General features: G+C 33.9%; 2 protein-coding genes across 4 annotated transcripts; both read left to right on the top strand.

Moving 5' to 3' along the window:
* Positions 1-7,386: 7,386 nt before the first annotated feature.
* LOC102600766 (uncharacterized) lies at positions 7,387-10,911 on the top strand. 3 transcript variants are annotated; one of them, XM_015303178.1, is made up of 10 exons: positions 7,387-7,608; positions 7,681-7,739; positions 7,827-7,887; positions 7,978-8,017; positions 9,327-9,419; positions 9,494-9,549; positions 9,670-9,730; positions 9,919-10,010; positions 10,089-10,307; positions 10,548-10,737. In XM_015303178.1, exons 1-10 carry the CDS (start codon positions 7,570-7,572, stop codon positions 10,647-10,649), a joined length of 822 nt encoding a protein of 273 aa, XP_015158664.1. In that variant the 5' UTR covers positions 7,387-7,569; the 3' UTR covers positions 10,650-10,737. The 3 variants fall into 3 exon arrangements, with proteins under 3 accessions (XP_015158664.1, XP_015158663.1, XP_006362806.1); XM_015303177.1 differs by having other exon boundaries at positions 7,395-7,608; positions 10,600-10,911; XM_006362744.2 differs by having other exon boundaries at positions 7,397-7,608; positions 9,503-9,549; positions 10,600-10,911.
* A 3,822-nt stretch (positions 10,912-14,733) lies between these two features.
* Positions 14,734-16,128, top strand: LOC107057984 (uncharacterized). Its single transcript, XM_015303174.1, has 3 exons — positions 14,734-14,905; positions 15,311-15,447; positions 15,538-16,128. Exons 1-3 carry the CDS (start codon positions 14,734-14,736, stop codon positions 16,126-16,128), a joined length of 900 nt encoding a protein of 299 aa, XP_015158660.1.
* Positions 16,129-18,506: the final 2,378 nt, after the last annotated feature.

Below are 18,506 nucleotides of genomic sequence, written 5' to 3'. Positions count from 1 at the left end.
ACCTTTTTACTTTTCACCCGCCTAAAATATTTGATAGGTGTTGGACCATTTCTTCCAAATGACATATATTATTTCCTAGATACAATTAGTTCATTTCCCTCTCCACAATCCACCATTTAAGAAGAAGAAGAACTTGGAGCTAGGGCTTGGATTGAAGGTGGTTTCTTCATCAATTTTCTTGGGGAATCTTAACAAAGGTATGGTGACCCTTGATCCTTGATTATCTTTCCTTCAAGGAGTCCATTAAAAAGGGTTTCAAAAGTCTTCAAAGAACAAAACTTCTATTTTCTATTCTAGGTATGGGTTCATGGGTAAAATGTTTTCAAAGTCATTATATTGGTGAATTGAAGTTGTATTTATGATTTTAAGATGATTTTATATGAAACTTCTTCAAGAACCCATGTTTTCATTAAAAGCCTAGAATTTTCTAATGAAGCGGGTTTAATGCCTATGATTTAATGTTGATGAAATTGTGTTTAGATTGGATTGTTTTGTTGATTTATATGATTTTCTATATCTATTTATGATGAATTGTTGGTATATGGATGAATTGAGGATTGTGGCCTTATGGGCAAAGTATGGGTGAATCACCTTGTGGTGATAGAATTGTTGGGAATTGAGTAATGGTTATTATGGCTTTGGAGGATGGTAAGTTGGGCTTAATCTCATATTATGGATAAAATTGTTCTTGCTTGGTTTGATCCACTTATGGTGTAGGTGTTTAATTATGGAATGTATTGTGACCATGGCCTTGAAGGCATAGTATGAGAAATATAAGTGTTACATGACATTTTTAATGAATGGACATTCAATGGAGCTAATGTGATCATGTTATGAACGTAAATGTGTTATTATTGAAAGGATTTTTCTCAATTTGACACTCATGAATGTTGATGATAGAATATGAAGGATTCTCCAATTTATTGCATATCTCGAATTGGTAGAGCTTGTGCATCATTTTCTTGTATAAATGATTATATGGTTGATTGTTGAATCCTCGGATCGGTAGGCTAGTAGCACCCTTCCACTCATGATAATAATGAACCTTGGAATCGGTAGGCTTATCGCACCCTTCCATTAATGATAATAATGAACATTGGAGTCGGTAGGCCTATGGCACCTTTCCATGAAGGTTAATGATGAGACTTGAACCGGTAGGCCCATGGCACCCTTTCAAGAGGAGTTAATGAGCTTTCCTAAATGAACCTTGAAACGGTAGGCTTAAAGCACCCTTTCACGTGTTAATAAATGTAATTTGGAGTTGGTAGGCCAATGGCACCTCTCATATGTGATAATGTCAAGGTAACGAACTATTCTATGGGAATGTAGGCTAAGCACCGAGCGGATTTGGTTAGATGGAAACTCCCCCGACAGTTAGGCATGAGTTTCAATGATCGTCTACCTTATCCCATAAACTATGTGCCCGCATAGGTAGCTAGTGGATCCATTAAGCTATATATACCGGTCTTCCTTAGACAAGTAGACCACCTCTTTACGGTGTGGGGACTTATGACACCGGATTCCATGACAAGCTCTCATGGTCTATGTCGGTTAAATGCTTACTTCCCATCATGTGAGATTTCATTATGGTTTCTTGATAGGTTCTACAAAGTGTAGGTAGTAGTATGGGATGCTACCTATACATTGCACGAGTAGGCTTGGAGAGGGTCATAGTGAGTTTCTCTAAATCCTAATGTATGTGATACAATTGTGGCCTAAATGAGGTTATTAAAGAATGTTGGCTCTCAAATGCTTAATATGAGATGCATGCTATACTTGGGTTATATTACGAGTTATTTTCCCTTGTCATGTCTTAATTAATGATATACCTCTTATGTATGAATATTGTGCAAAGGTGAAAGAAAGGAATGATAAGTTACCTTAAGTGACCTTAATGTGGTGCCTTAGTATGGATGGTGGTATGGGACGCCATCCATACATTGCACGAGGTATAGCATAAGGGTTTCTTGAGGTGAAGGTCCAAGGTAAAGGTTTTCATGTTGATATTGTTTAAAGGTGATATTATGACTTACTTGATGTTATGCTTGTCTTGTATGTCTTTTATGCTATTGTTCATGATATTTCAAAAAGGTGGCATAATGCATGGTTTCTAACTAAAATGTCCCTTTTAAAGCATGTTTTGCATGGTCATCATACTTAGTACATTTTGTGTACTAACCCATATTCTTCATATTTTTACTATAAGTGTAGGTTCCGGCAAGTGATCCCTCCTAGCTAGTTTGAAGTGTTGGATTGCTTTCCTCCAAGACTTGGTATGTCCTCATGGATTCGAGGATAAGACTTTTAAGTTCTTTTGTTCATGTAATAGACACTTTTAGTTTTGTTTTGATTGTAAAGGGCCGTGTCCCTACTTATGTTTTTGTTTGTGTCTAAGATGGCCATGTGAGACTTAGACTTCCGCTGTGTGTTTTTAAAGTTGTTTTAATGAAGTTTAAATGTGTGGATGTAAATAAGTTTTTTTATTATTCCGCACTATTTTCATTATTGAATGCAATGAATGACTATGTGGCTTGTATAAGACCCCTTCGGGGTCGAAAAACCCCATTTTTTTTCTCTCATTTTTCTCCAGCAAACAAAGACCAGCAGCTACAAATCACTGCCACCAGCCCTTCCTTTTCCATTTCCGTTTCCGGCCAGCAACCATGACCACCAAACACCCATTTTACTTTTCTTTCTCCCCAAACAACTAGCCCTCAACCCCCTGTTCTTTCTTCTCCGTTCTCCCTCAATAAACCCCCAAACCACTAGATCTAACAAACAACAACCAGACCCCAACAATCCAAATTCCACCCGATTCTCCAACCAGACCTCAAAGCTCCACCAAAAACCAACCAGAAAACAACCAACCACCACCACTAAACCTCCGGAAAAACACTTGAAACCGGCAGTCCCGAGCTCCAGCGAGTTTTTGGCTCCAGCAACTATCAACCCAACACCAAAACGACCTCAAAAACCCAACTGTTTTCCAGCGACCAACGCAACAGAGCAGCCAACCAAACGATTCATCGTTCTCCCAAAACCCATCACAACAACAGCAAACCGAAACAACAGGGACAATCCATCCCCTCCCCTTTTCCCTTTTCTATTTTTGATTCTTGTTTGTCTTTGCAGGTGTTCCATCAACGCCGACGAACCAGAACTCTAACCAGCGAGCTATTTAGCTCTGAAAACCAGTGAGCCCCGAGCTCACACAGTGGAAAACAACAACCCCAAACTCTAGTTTCGGTGTGGCTCCATATCCGACGCAAACCAACTCCGGCGTGACTCCAAGCTCTGGTGACCATCTTAATTTCACATTTTAATATATATATCTCTATCTATTTTTCAGCATTTTATTCTTATTTTCTTTTGATAAATGTTTTCATGTTACTGTTTGTAGTTATTTTATTTTATTTTATTAAGTTTGTTGTTTTCATTCTTGGGCTCCTCTAGTTCACTGTTGTTGTAGTTGGTTAGTTGTTATTACTTTTATTAATTTTATTATTATTATATTATAGTTGATATATAAATGTTGCTTGCTACAACCTAGGTTTTATTGTTATTATCCGTCAGTGTTGCTTCAATTTAATATATTATTATTGTCAAGCTTCAAACCCAATGGGTTGTCTTCTGTTGCTATTGATTATCTAAATTTTTTTTATTTAGATTTTTTGTTTAAACAAGGTCCGATGATGAGTCTTCAGTTATACACTGTAATTTGCTTCTAACTTGGAAAATATTTGCAAGCCCACCGTTAATGCTATTTTTATATTTACTTTGGATTATTTTCTTATCTTAATTATTTTTGCCAATTCATTATTGAGTAGTTGAAATTGGCCAATGAGAAAACCTCTCCGTCGGTTTTGGAGGCCTCCCCATTCTTTATATGTTAAAATTGGCTGATGAAGAAATTATCGTCGATTTCCAAGGTCTCCCATGTTAATAAGACGGGTTTTTATTTTTTAAGTTATTATTCGATTCATTTATTTTTATTCATATTTATTTAGTACTAACACTTTTACTAAGTGTCTTTACAGGTACATGGAGGTGCTTCCCATTGAAGCTAGTCGAATGAAGTTCGAATTATGCTTTTTTCATTATTTTGTATATATCGACGTTCTCTTCGAAATAACTTGAACCCCCTACCTAGAATATATTGGTTTTGTAGACATTTTTTTAAAACTTTATATATTAATTGGTTTCCTAGTTTTCCTAAAAATTAGGTGGTGACTCTCTCTTTACCCCTTTTACCTTTTTTTTTTAAAAGAAAAAATCTTTTTAACTCTTTTAAAATTGAGTCACCACGACGTTGCGTCCTCTCAAAGGATGTCGTAACACCGGATTCAAGTACTGGGACTCAAATTCTCTGATCTTTTCTATGATGGACCTATGGCTCGTAGTTCAAGTACTGGGATTCAAATTCTCTGATATTTTCTATGACATAGACCTATGGCTCGTAGAAATTCTTATGGCTCGTACTCCTGTCTCGATGCACAACACTTGGCTTCAAAACAAATCAGTGTGTTCTACGACTCATTGCTAAGACTCGTAGGAGAAGTCGTCAATCCTCAAAAACTTGTTGTTTATCCTGTTTTGTCTCGACTAGTCAAAACATATTTTCCTATAAAATACAAGTAACATATCATTAAATCTACTAACAAATGCTTAAGACAAACACAAAACTCCAAGCTTAAAGCATGATAAGTATCGTAAATTTATTGTACATTAATGGTTAAGTTTCAATTCCTCCAAATATCATAAATATAATGGTATTCATATGATACAATATGCCTAATATTTAATTACATATCTTAATGTATCAAAACTTGAATCATAATGTGATAACCAACAAACATAATCTAAAGATTGAAGTCAATTAATTATGGACCATTAACGTCAACCACGAAACACGAATTAGCCTTTATTTATATATATTCCTCCAATCATCACATTATCATTGTCTTATAATTATTTCTTAAATCATTTGGTAATCATTAAGCCCTTAATTGATATATCAATAAGTAATAGCCACGTTTGCAGTAACATCAATTTGAAAGATTCAATTTGTTTCCTCACGTATAATATAATACTCTTTTTCCTCTAAGAACAATGTATAAGAACAATGTATAATTTTTTCATATACCTAGCAATCCATACTACGTACTCAATGGATTGATATTTTTGAAGCTCTCACCTGAATGCGCCGTTGCTTCAGGGTTGACACTGCGGGTAAGTTTCTCTTCTATTCTTTTTTTTTTAAAAAAAATCTATCAAAAGTGATCAACCCCATTATTTTTATTTTTATACATGAGTCAAGTGACATATGATATTAAATAAATCTAAAGCTTGGTCCATTAATTACCAGCTAAATTAATTATATAACAAATCTTGTCAACTAAATAACTGTAGTTAAACGAATAAAATAAAGTCTCATTTAAAATTTACGGAAAGAGTCTTTTATGAAAAAAGAAGTTCTACTACTCAAAACAACCTAATGGGTTGTTAAAATCATCTTATGATTAATGTCTTCACGATTATTAATAATAACTAAATTTGAAATTTATTCCTTTTGAACTTAAAAACTAGAAAGGATTCTTAAAATATTCTTGATATTTGAATACTACAAAAGTTTATTTCAAATATGTAATATAATTTTTATCATCACCCGAAGCGCGCACAAGTTTACTAGCCTTATTATTTAAACTTATAATTTATTATATCATTAACTTATAAATAGTGATTAACTAGTATCCACTGACAGTAGACAATAAAATTACACGGACAATTTAGTTTTATAAATATTATAAAGTGTATTCCCATATTATTTATATTTAAATAAAAATAATAGAAAGAGTACTATAAGTTAAATTGGACTCTAAAGTAACTATATGGAGTCTGTGTAGAATTCTTACTTTGCTTACTAAAAATAAGGACTTCTTTTATGACTTGTCTTCGTGTCATTATTTGTCGTCTTCTACAACACTATTAAAGCAATAGACATACATCATTGCAACAATTTGAGACAATTACCAGCTCACACAAAAAAATATGAATATTTTTACCCATCATATGAAATTGATTGAATGAACTAAAAAGAGAAAATACAATTTCAAGTAATGAAAGCATCTATTCAGACATTTTTTCATGTTGGGGGAAAGACTTATTAAGTTGCGAATATTTATTTTTTAAAATTAACTAGTTTAGGTTTTGAAAAAGAAAACGATAATGGGTGAAAAGTTATCATTTTTTCAAGGGACAAGGGTCTGAATTAGGTTTTGAAAAAGAAAACGATAATGAGTGAAAAGTTATCATTTTTTTTAGGGACAAGGGTCTGAAAAATACCCAACTTTGGTCGAATTTGTTGTTGCGATACTAAACTTTCATGAGGACCTATTACCTCCCTAGACTATTTAATATCGTATTTTTTATCCCCTGAACTATTTAATAGTGTATTTTAAAGGTATATATGTGCCCACGTGGACACATTACTATTTTATAATTTTGCATTATTTTTTATGTCCACGTGGGCAAATATATATGTTTAAAATACGGTATTAAATCTAGGGAGGTAAATAGGTCCTCATGAAAGTTTAGTATCGCAACAGCAAATCCAACCAAAGTTGAGGTATTTTTCAGACCTTTGTCCCTTTTTTTAATATGTCTTGGTGATTGTCTCAATTGCTTCAATAATGTATGCTTGTTATTTCAATGGTGTTGAAGAAGGGTGTGACCAATAACGACACTGAAGACAAGCCGTAAAAGAAGTCGATTTTTAGTAAGCCAAGTAAGATTTCTAAAAAAATTCCATATAATTAATTTATAGTCCAACTTATCTTATAATACTCTTTTGTTATTTTTATTTAAATATTAATAATATATGAAAAATAGTTTATAATATTTCTAAAATAACATTTCTTCTGAGTGGGTACTGGGTAATTTCTTATGAATAATAATTCTCTTTCAATTCTTAAAAACTGGTATATAAATAAAAATAACTTGTATTTTATGAATTTTATTATTATTTTATATATCTAAGTGTTAGAAGTGTGTTACCACGACTAAGCTAGAGTTTGGCCTCAAGTTCTCAAATATTCTTGACAAATAATATTTGGGCCAAGTTTTTGGTGAAATTAAACCATGTGTTTGGCCCCAAGTTTTCCCAATAATATTTGGCTATTTCAAAAAAATAAATATAATTTATACCCATAAATTCTAAAAATTATTAAAAATATCCATAAATTTGTATTATCTATTTATAGTGAATATTTTCCGTTAAAAAATAACCTTACAAAATATAAAAGTTTGGAGTGATTTTCAATTTTTTTTTTAGTATTTGGGAACTTGGATTCTTGGCAAATAAATTTGCCAAATTACGTAGCCAAGTTTTTTCCAAATTTTATTTGGGGCCAAACAGGTTCTAATTATGGTTAACAAGTTAAACAATACACTTATGTAAAGGAGCAAAGAGGCCGCAGAATTATGAAAAAGAAAGTTATTTAAACCCTACTATTAGCCGTTCTACAAAACCTTTCTCCCAATTAACCTTTGCATTGTTATTGTTTTGTGATCATGGATTCAGATTCTTTTGCAACGAAAGCACCTAGAAAGGTAAAAACTTTTCAATATTTTCTGCAAATTAATTTTATGTGTGATTGATTGATTGATGGATGATTTTTGTAGGTGAGATTTGCACCGAAAGGTCCTCCTCGTAGAGCGCAGAAAACTGTTCTGCCCAAACCGTAATTATATATATTCTGAAACTTGTTGAAATCCCCAAACGACGGTATTCAGTTTTTTTTATTCGATCGTAATTTTGGTACTTGCAGAGAAAACGTTGAAGCTGATGGTGATGCCGCTAAAGCAGAGGAATTGATGCAGCGCTTCAATGTATGTATGATTTTGTCATTTTAATGATTTCGTTTATCCTCTAACTTAAATGTATTCATTCTTATTCTCATTCTAATTAATTAATTGTAGGAAGCTTCTGCAAAAGTTAAACATAAAGTAGAAAAGAAAGGTAAGTACTATGAAACTCCGTTGCCTCTCTTCATTATTTTTAGAAAAATAAATCCGAAATTTATGGTTTACTATCTGAAAATCCAATAATAACAAGTTCTCTGTTGTTATTTATATTTTTGTTATAAGTTAGATTATATTCATTCTGATTTCTGTCCTTGATAAATTTTATAACCTATGGAAATAATAAAATAAATAATACTACCAACAATTAGACATTGCTATTCTGGTTTTCTATCTAAATGATTGGACCATCACTAAGCAATACCCTTTTGAAGTTTCAAATCTACGATTTGGTTGGTCCCAGCATCTAATATTGGAAATTAACAATTCAGTGTATTCAATACCTTTTCCTCCCTCTAGGGGTATGTTAATCAATTAATTTACATTTTTATTAGGAATGGCAATGGGGCGGGTTTAAGGCTATGTGGGGCAGTCTCTAAGTGGGTATGGGGCGGGGTGGGTCAAAGCCTTAATGTTTTAAAATTATGCGGGTGCGGGGTGTGTTGACGTCTCCTCCCTTGTGTTCTACTGCTGCTTGTTTGATAAAATTCTCAAATAACATACAAGTTTTCTTCCCTGTATCATTTTATATTTCACCTGCCAAAAATTTAGGAAAAGATTTATATGCATCTAGCTATGGCTGGTACTTGGAAAAATTTTCTGTTGCACAAACTATCAAGTGAAAAGTTTCAAATTTTGGAGAAAAAGGTTTAAAATCCAGTGATGAGCAAAAACTTGTTTGATAAGGCCAAACTAGTAGATTTAGTAAGTATTTATGATTTCAGGAGGATGAAAAAGTCAAATTTTTAAAGTCCTAATGTGATAAAACAGAGGTCGTTAACTTGTTTCAACTTTTCTTTCAACATCAATGTGCAAAATTCACATTTGCCTTAATTTGTTCAAGTAAAATCATTAGTATCTCGTTAGTTCAACAAATTTCATGGTATTCTAACAATTTAGTTTGGACTTCAAATTCGATATTTTACGCTGGTCTATAATGTCGGCCAAGAATTTAATGACAATATAACTTACTTTGTGTATGTAGCAGCAATAACTTAAGTGGGGCAGGACGGATTGGGTTTATGCGAGGCTGGTTAAAAATTGAAAAGAATGAAATGCGTGGCATCCCTAGTTTTTACTTCTTAATGGTTTTAGGAACATCTATCCCATTTGTAGTGTAAAGAATGACCAATAAAAATATGTATGTTATGATTTATGGAAAGTGTTGTTTGTCAATATTCTTGCTATCAATACTACTAATAACAGAATGATAATTCTTAGAATTTTTCTTCCTTGAATTTTTCTAGGACCTACTCAAGTTGCATTTGGTTATGGAGGTTCATCATCTTCATTGAAATCATATGGCCATTATAACAAGGTTTCTGGATCAATGTCCGATGGCAAGTATTTTCTCTAATCATTTTACTTTCTTTCTGCTATATGGATGTATTGCAGCTTGTTTGACACAAAGCAGGTTCTGCAGGTGGTATCGGTGGGGAGCGAGTGCAGAAGGAATACACCGAGCCATGGGTTGGTTTTAAAGAATATGCCCTTTTGTATTAAGTTTCTAGTTTCCTTGGCTGAATTTCCTCTCATTTTCCATGCAAGCTTTCTTCTGCCTGAAATTTTGTCTCTCATTTTATATCTCAGGATTACTATACCAACTATCCTGTAACGCTTCCCGTGAGGAGGCCCTATTCAGGAAATCCAGGTAAATTCAGCGAATGCTTTGAAAACCAAATCGCCATCTTTCAGGAAAAAATACAAAGAACACTTCATATTGATGCCTGAAAAACCTATTAAGCAATTGATCTCTTTCCAATTCTGGTTGTGATTTGCATATTTCGTATTCTTTAATATGAAGATCATTACCATTGATATGTACCTTTTACCCTGCAGAACTTCTTGACGAGGAAGAATTTGGGGAAGCTTCCCGAAGCTTGACTTATGATGAGAATTCCATAAAACCAGCGATGGATCTTGGTCTAATGGTTAGTAAACTGGTTGATGGTTTGACTTCAACTTATTACTAAGTAGTTTCCATGAATCCTTACGTGAATGATTGGTAGGAGGAGAGTCTGGAGGAAAAGATGTTCTTGGTGCAATTACCAACCATGCCAATGTTGAAGCAATCTATTAAAACAGAAGGCAGTGAGATGGCGAACAGCTCAAAGCCTTCAAAGGCTAAGGCCTGCAGTTTAAATGAGTTACCTGCAGGATTCATGGGTAAAATGTTAGTGTACAAAAGCGGCGCTGTTAAGCTGAAGCTTGGTGAAACCCTTTTTAATGTAAGTTTGCTTCATTATATGATTTTCTTAAGGCATATGTTAGTTTAGATACGTGTCAGATTATTTGTCCTTGCGGATAAGCTCCCACCTTTTTTTGCTCCCTTAGTGACTCGATCCCAGACCTTTAAATAAAAAAGAGAAACTCTTTATGCTGATGGTAAATAGCTTAACACATTGAAATACTGATCTTGTAACTGTTCATTAAGAAAACACTAATTTATTCAAGTGCATTATTGGTAGAAATCTATGCCGGCATTGTTATTGGCATCTGACATCTCGAAATGGACTGCAGCTTTCTCCAGGTATGGATTGCTCGTTTGCCCAGGATGTTGTTGCGGTTAATACAGAAGAGAAGTATTGCTCTAACATTGGGGAGCTCACTAAGCGTATCATTATAACACCAGATGTGGATTCACTCTTGGATTCTATCTGATTATGTTGGTGTAGTTGCTATTTATTAAGCTTTAGTTATACATATAGCAATTAACTATTCTTATTTGAAGTTAGCACAGCTTTATACCCCTTGTAGGCACTTATTTAGCCCTTTTCAATGATGAACAATTAGCATAATACATGAAATTTGTTTGTTCTTTCATAAGACTAATATCCATGTTTGAGGTTTGCATTTACTGTGTCAATCAGTTGATATTGCGCCAAATACATGAAAAGTCACTCCTACCATTTGGCTAGGTGCTCAATTTTTATCTAATGATGAATGAGTAGACAATGAAATTTAGTTTTCAAGAGAAAGGTGATGGTGATGGTGATGGTGAGTTTGTAATTGATGACATTCATAGATTATATCACTCGTTGTATTTGGTATTCAGGATTAACTTTTCTAGTTTTAAACAACTGGATATAGACTTGTAAATGCAGTGCACCAGAAGGAAAAGGGAGAAAGTGTAACCCCTGGACAACTGAAAATGTCCAAAGAGTCTTTACTGGTAGGAAATTTTTTTCTGGAGTTCAGTTGAAATAAGGTGCATCACCTAAGTGGTTTTTATGTGAAGAAATACATTATTGTTAGATGTTACTGAAGCATAAGGATCAGTGCTCATGTCAAACCCACGGCCAGCATTGTAGAACCAGGCGGGGGTTCCACAAAACCCACCGCTTCTGGCTCCATGTGAAAACAAATATCAATAGGGTTGAACATATACTTCATAACCTACATTTTTAACCACAAACTCATGAAGTCAACATCCCACATTCCCCACATCTTTGTGAAATTCAGGGATCATTCCTTGTGTTTGTGAAATTGGCATTACAACAAATTCCACTTAACACCAAAAGGCTAAGGATTCCTTCCAAATCAACTCATTTTCCTCAAATCTAAGGAAAATAACTTTCCTTCCAAAATTAAGGAAAACATATTTCAAACTCTACTTCATCCTTTTATTATTTTTCTTACCCTACTCATACCCCGTACCCGACCCTCCTTGTTCAAAAAAAAAAAAAAAATTAAAATTTTTAAATTTTCTTTTTTTTTAAAATTCAAATATATTTTATTCCTACCCCCAAACCAGCACCCCCCCCCTCGGGCGCCACCCCAACCAGGTCACCCGGTAATTTATTTTTTTAAAAAAAAATTGTTTTGAAAAATATTTCAAATTTTAAAAAAAATCAATTTTTATGCCACCCCCAACCCACATCAACCTCCAACTATTAAATTATATTACTTCCATGACTTTTGATTTTTTATATTCATAACCTCCAACTATTAAATTATAAAATTTAAGACAGTTTAGGATATTCTTTCATTTTTGTCTATAAATTCACAAGTTTTTTGTTTCATGAAATCTCAATTCAAGATTTTCATTGTTCTTTGTAGCATTATTCTATTATCAAATTTATGCTTTAATTTGACACCATGAAGAGGACTCTTGAATGTTGATTCATTTCTATTTTTATTTATTTTCTTAATATAAGGTCCTAAGGAAGATCTATGTGTTTATGCTTTCTCCATGTAACTTTTTTAGTTTGAATTTTTATATTTTTTTTTATTATTGAAAGTCTATAATTTGTTTAGATGTAAATTAGTTATTGTAACTTTGTGTTTAACTATAAAATTTTATTATTGCAAGTCTGTATTTTTGTTTAGATGCAAATTAGTTATTATAACTTTATGTGAAATAATACTAACTATTAGCCAAGGTTCAACAATACTATTACGTTGTACAAAAAACTATTTATGTTTTCTTTAAAAATTTCTCTATTTTGTCCCTATAAATTCATAAACTTTTTTTTTATGAAACCCCTACTCATATGTAAAATCTTATTTTCCTTGTATTATTATTGTAGTAAAGCATGACTCAATAAAGAGGGCTCTTGGATGTTGATTAGTTAGCCAGAGGGAGTGTTGACAAGAGCTCAAATAAAGTTGAATGAGAAAACTGTGACATGGCTCTCTCTATGAGCTTCAATCCTATTTCTCTTTTTTTGTGTTTTTTTTTTTGCCATTTTTCTTATTTTAAAATACAAAAAAATCATCTAAATATTAAAAATTGTAATGACCTGTTCCCGTCGTTATAGAAAAGCCATCCGGGAAAGAATTTGGGTCAGAAAACTTTTTCGTAGTAACTTGAGAATTTCTAGCCTAGCCCAGATTTGAACGAATTCGGAGTCATTAAGGTCTAGGTAGACCTGCTAACGAATGAGAGATCGAATTATGATTTTGACCACATGAGTAGATAGCCAAGACGTTAAGGAACCCGTACAACTTTACAGAATCAAATTGGGGCGAGTAGAACTCCCGAATCTGATCTTAGCACACTGAAGCGTTTGCCCAATGGTCATTGCGCACCCATCGAAATCGTTCGCCCTCGCGGAATTTGGGTTTGAATCCCGATAGGCCCACTATATTTTTTTGATAATTTCTAAATGCGTTTTATATTTAAAAAAATAGAATGTGTGTTTATATATAAAAAATTAAAAAAATAGAATATCGGTATAAGTGGGTTTGTATAAATAAAAAATAATTGTTAAATAAAAAAGAAAAAAGAAAAATAGTGTTTGTATCATACTCTGAAACTACAATATCCGACTATTACTCACATTCAAAAAGTTTAACTCAATTTTTTTTTCCAAAAGTTAGGGTTCTAACTTTTATTGTTGATCTAATTGCTGCTATCCAACATCTGGCCTCTGGTGTGTACTCTTGTCTCTCCATTTTCATTTTTTTCATTATTCGTTTGTTTTGACATTGTACAATTAGTTATTCAAAAATTGATTTTTAAACTTTGATTCTATTATCCAACATATTGATAATTGATTATATTAAATTAATTGTTGTTTGCTTTTTAAAATTTTAACTTTTGATGGCATTAATGGTTCAAGATGAGAGTGAAACTAGTAAAATATATGTTTTAGGTGCCAAAATATTAATGCTGAATTTAATAATTTTAATCTCACTTCGAACAATATTGAAGATTATACTAAAAATGTTCAAAATTTTAATTTTAAAAAAATATTTATCTTTTATTAACAATATTTTAGAACTTTAACTTAAATTACTCAAATCTTTGTATTATCAAATTAAGTTTTTTACAATAACAATATCTAAGGTAATGTTTTCAAACACATGACTAACATCTCATTAACATAATTTATGTTTTGTGATTTTTTAGGATTTTTAAGAAAGAGTCAATATGATTACAAAAATTTTTCAAGCCTCAAACTCGTTCAAATACTGCTCCTACCTCTCCTTTGTCAAGTTTGGCATCGCCTGTTGATCTTGTTGAAGCATTGGATAATGACAAAGTGTTAACCAATTTGATCTTAAATTCGATCCAGCTGAAAGAACACAAATTTCAAAATTATCTCCTAATATACGTGACCAAGTGAGGAGATATTATATACAAACGGGACCTTGTCAACCTATTTATTTTACTTTTCCAATAAGAGATTTTGGAGGAACACCACGTCACTTTAATCGAAAATGGTTTAAAAAACCTCCATATTCTCAATGGCTAGAATATAGCATTAAAAAGGATGCAACATATTGCTTATGTTGTTACTTGTTTAAAAATGAGATTGGAGGATATGGGAAAGTAAGTGATTCTTTCACAACGAAAGGTTTTCGAAGTTGAAATAAAGCTTTAGAAAGACTGAAAAAGCATCTTGGTGAAACCAACAGTGTTCATGTTCGTTGTTTCAAGATGTTGCAAGATTTAATGAATCAAAACCAATCTATTCTGGCTTCATTTGACAAGAAATCCAAAAAAATCAAAGGTGAGTATCAGATTCGCTTGAATGCTTCGATTGATGTGGTAAGATATTTGTTGAAGGAAGGAATGCTTTTTCGAGGTCACAATGAAGGCGTAAAGTCTACCAGGAGAGGTCATTTTCTAAATCTCTTAAAGTGGTATGCAGATAGAAAAGAAGAGGTAAAAAATGTTGTATTAGAAAAACTCCAAAAAATAACAGTATGACTTCTCCAGATATCCAAAAGGATATTGTAAATTCTTGTGCAAAAGAAACAGTGAAAGCAATTATTGAAGACTTGAATGGGGATTACTTTGGAATATTGGTTGATGAATCTAAGGATGTTTCTCATAAGGAACAAATGTCCCTTGTTCTGCGGTATGTCAACAAAAAAGGTAAGCTTATTGAGAGATTTTTTGGTGTTGTTCATGTTAAAGACACTTTTGCAAAGTCATTGAAATAAGCGATCTACTCTTTGCTTATAGACCATTCTTTGAGTCGATCACAAATATGAGGCTAATGTTATGATGAAGCTTGTAGCATGCAAGGAGAGCTTAATGACCTTAAAACTTTGATTTTGAAAGATAATTCTTCGGCATATTGCATTCATTGCTTTGCTCATCAATTGCAATTGACTTTGGTAGCTGTTGCGAAAAAACATCGTGATGTGAATAATTTTTTTGACATTCTTTCTAATGTTTTAAATAATGTTGGAGGTTCTTTTAAGCGTAGGGAAATGCTTCGAGGGGATCAAGCTGAAAAATAAGAGGAATTATTAATGCTTGGTGAAGTTCATACAGGAAGTGGATTAAACCAGGAACTCGGACTTCAAAAACCAGGTGATACTAGGTGGAGATCTCATTTTAAGACAGTACATAACTTCATTTCCTTATTCTCATCAATTGTCTATGTACTTGAAGTTCTTGAAAATGAGGGGGTAAATTATCATGAGAAAGCAATGGCAAAAAGTCTAGTGGGAGACATTAAATCTTATGAGTTTATCTACATATTGCATTTAATGTTAAAGATTTTGGAAATTACATATGATTTGAATATGGCTCTGCAACAAAAAGATCAAGATATTGTTACTGCCATGAAGCTTGTCGATCTTGCAAAGAAACAATTGCAATCGATGAGGGAATCTAAATGGAATTATTTGGTAGAAGATATATGCCTATTTTGTGAACAGAATGATATTATGATCCCTAAAATGGATGAGAAATATGGTCTTGGAAAGTCGAAGCGTAAAAGTTCAAGTGTTACATATTCTCATCATTTGTGTGTGGAAGTTTTTTATGCTGTTATAGATTTGCAGCTTTTAGAGCTTAACAATAGCTTTAATGTAGTGAGTATTGATATACTTCTAGGAATGGATAGTTTGAGTCCCGAGAATTCCTTTATAAATTATGATAAAAAGATCATGAAGCTTGCAACGTATTATCCAAATGAATTTGATGCTTCCAAGATTGAAGAGATTAGTTTTGATCTAGACACTTATATTTACTATGTAAGTAAAGTGGACAACGCTTTCTCAAATTTGAAAGGGCTTGGAGATCTTTCGATGGCATTGGTAAAAACAAATATGCACAAGACACGGGGACTTGTTTATTTGCTTTAAAGTTAAGCTTGATATTACCCTTGGCTATTGCAACAGTGGAAAGAGGTTTTTACTCAATGAAGTTCGTTAAAAATGACTTTCGAAGTAGAATGGGCGATGACTTTTTAATTGATTGTTTAGTTTGTTAAATAGAAGATGAATTATTTGAAAGTGTACCTATTGATGTGATCATTGATCGTTTTCAAAATATGACAACTCGTTGAGTGCAATTGTAATGATAATGCTTATATATATAATGTTTAAGTAATTCACCATTTTTAGTGAATTAAATACTTGTATTTGTTCGTTAATTTGATGATTGTTACTTTAGGTTAAGATCGTTGTTCTTTTTAAAAATTTAGAACCCACTGACATGAAATCCTGGCTCTGCCTTTGGTTGAAGGTGTGTTGTGAAATGGGGGTTTGAAACTCAACTTTTGACTATCTATTTCCGTGCAAGCGCCAGGGCAGAATTATTCCCGCAAGGGCGGGGCCGCTATGGCGAGATGGGTCCTGCTACGACGGGCCAGTCGCGAATTAAGTCAGAATTAAACCCTAAAAACATTATTTTCTTCAAGTTTTATTTTTGAGAGCTAGGAGACGACCCCAGGCGATTTCCAGACAATTTTCCACTATTTTTTGTGCTAAAGGTAAGGATTTTACTCCCCTAATCCATTGTTAGATCTGTAGAATTTAGATTTATGGGTGATTATCAATGGGGGAGGGTTTTGACCTGAAAACTAATGGTGGAAAAAGCCATAAGTTGGGTATTGGGATCTCGAGTTTGGCCTAGGGTTGATAATTTCGATTGTAAGCCGTCTAATTAGACCTTACTTATTGATCCTCATATTGAACTGATTGTTTGTAGACCTAGAACAAGTAGAAAGAATCCGAAAAGGGAAGAATCAAGTTTCTTAGGAGGATTCACGTTTGTTTTCGAGGTAGGTGATGGTTTGATTTCATGTTTGTGTGATGTATGCTAGTATTTGCTTTATTGTAATGCATGTATGTATGCGAATGTTGCACTATTGATCACATCTAATGCAAATTAGTATGAATGAATGATTGTATGCCATGAATCAACACTTGATTGTATGATTATGAGAATGTACATTGTGATTGTGATTATGGCTTGTTGAATGGACCAGGTGTTACGTTCCAACATATTAATTGGGATCGGATGTCATGTACCGACATACATATGAGAACGGGTGTCACATTTCGACACACTAACTTGGATCGGGTGTCAATCCGGCACACTAATAGTTTGGGTATGGGTTCCATAAGAGGACCATTGTAGAGGTTTAGGGAGGCCGACACTTGCAGCCCGGCCAATTCAATCCGCTATGCCCGCATCCACATGTAGTTACTCGGGAACTCCACCTCAAAATTTGATTCAAGATAGCCAGGGAGCCGCACCTTCGACAGGCAACAGGCCATCTTTTGATCGCACTTGTTATAATTGTGGAGAACCTAGGCATATGAGGAGAGATTGTCCCCAACCACGCATGTTGGATTCCATGCAACAGTAGACTAGAGCAGTGGTACCCACAAGAAATTGTAATAATGATCGAGGACGTCCATAAGGTGGGCGAGGAGGAAATGAGCGAGGCCACAAAGGTCAGGGAAATTGTAACGTAGGCAGAGGTACGGCGCAACCAGGCAGGGAAGTCGCCTGTCAAGATGACAGGGCTCAGTGTTACGCCTTTCCAGTCAAGAGTGAGGTAGAGTCTTCTAACGCAGTGATCACATGTACCATTCTTGTCTGTGACCGAATGGATAATGCGGTATTTGATTCGGGTTCTACTTATTGTTGTGTGTCCGTTCATTTTGCCTTGGGATTTGATATGATTTGTGAAATACTTGATACCCCCATCCATGTTTCTACCCAGTTGGAAAGTCTGTCATAGTCACCCATGTTTATTGAGCTTGTTCTGTTATGTTTATGGGTTTCCAAACTTGGGCTGATTTGGTTATTTTGGATATGATGGACTTTGATATAATCCTAGGTATGACTTTGTTGTCCCGCCAAATTGTAACACTAAGTCTGTGACTCTAGAAATTTTGGGTAGGGAAAATTTAGAGTGGGAAGGGGTGTACAAGCCAGCTAAGATCATATCCTCCATTCGGGCTAGAAAACTGGCGGGGCATGGTTGTTTGGAATATTTGGCTGATATTCGGGATGTTGAGGTTGAGTCTCCCTCTATTGAGTCTATTCATGTGGTGTCAAAATTTAGAGAAGTGTTTCCTACTGATTTGCCTCGTATGCCTCCGGATAGAGATATAGATTTTTGCATTGATTTGGAACCTGGTACCCGCCCCATTTTCATCCCTCCGTATCGCATGGCCTCGGTAGAATTGAGAGAGCTTAAAGCTCAAATCCAAGAGCTTCTTGATAA

This window comes from Solanum tuberosum, unplaced genomic scaffold, assembly GCF_000226075.1.
Source record: "Solanum tuberosum cultivar DM 1-3 516 R44 unplaced genomic scaffold, SolTub_3.0 scf00417, whole genome shotgun sequence".
Classification (NCBI taxonomy): Eukaryota; Viridiplantae; Streptophyta; class Magnoliopsida; order Solanales; family Solanaceae; genus Solanum; species Solanum tuberosum.
This window is presented reverse-complemented; position numbering and strand designations above follow the sequence as displayed.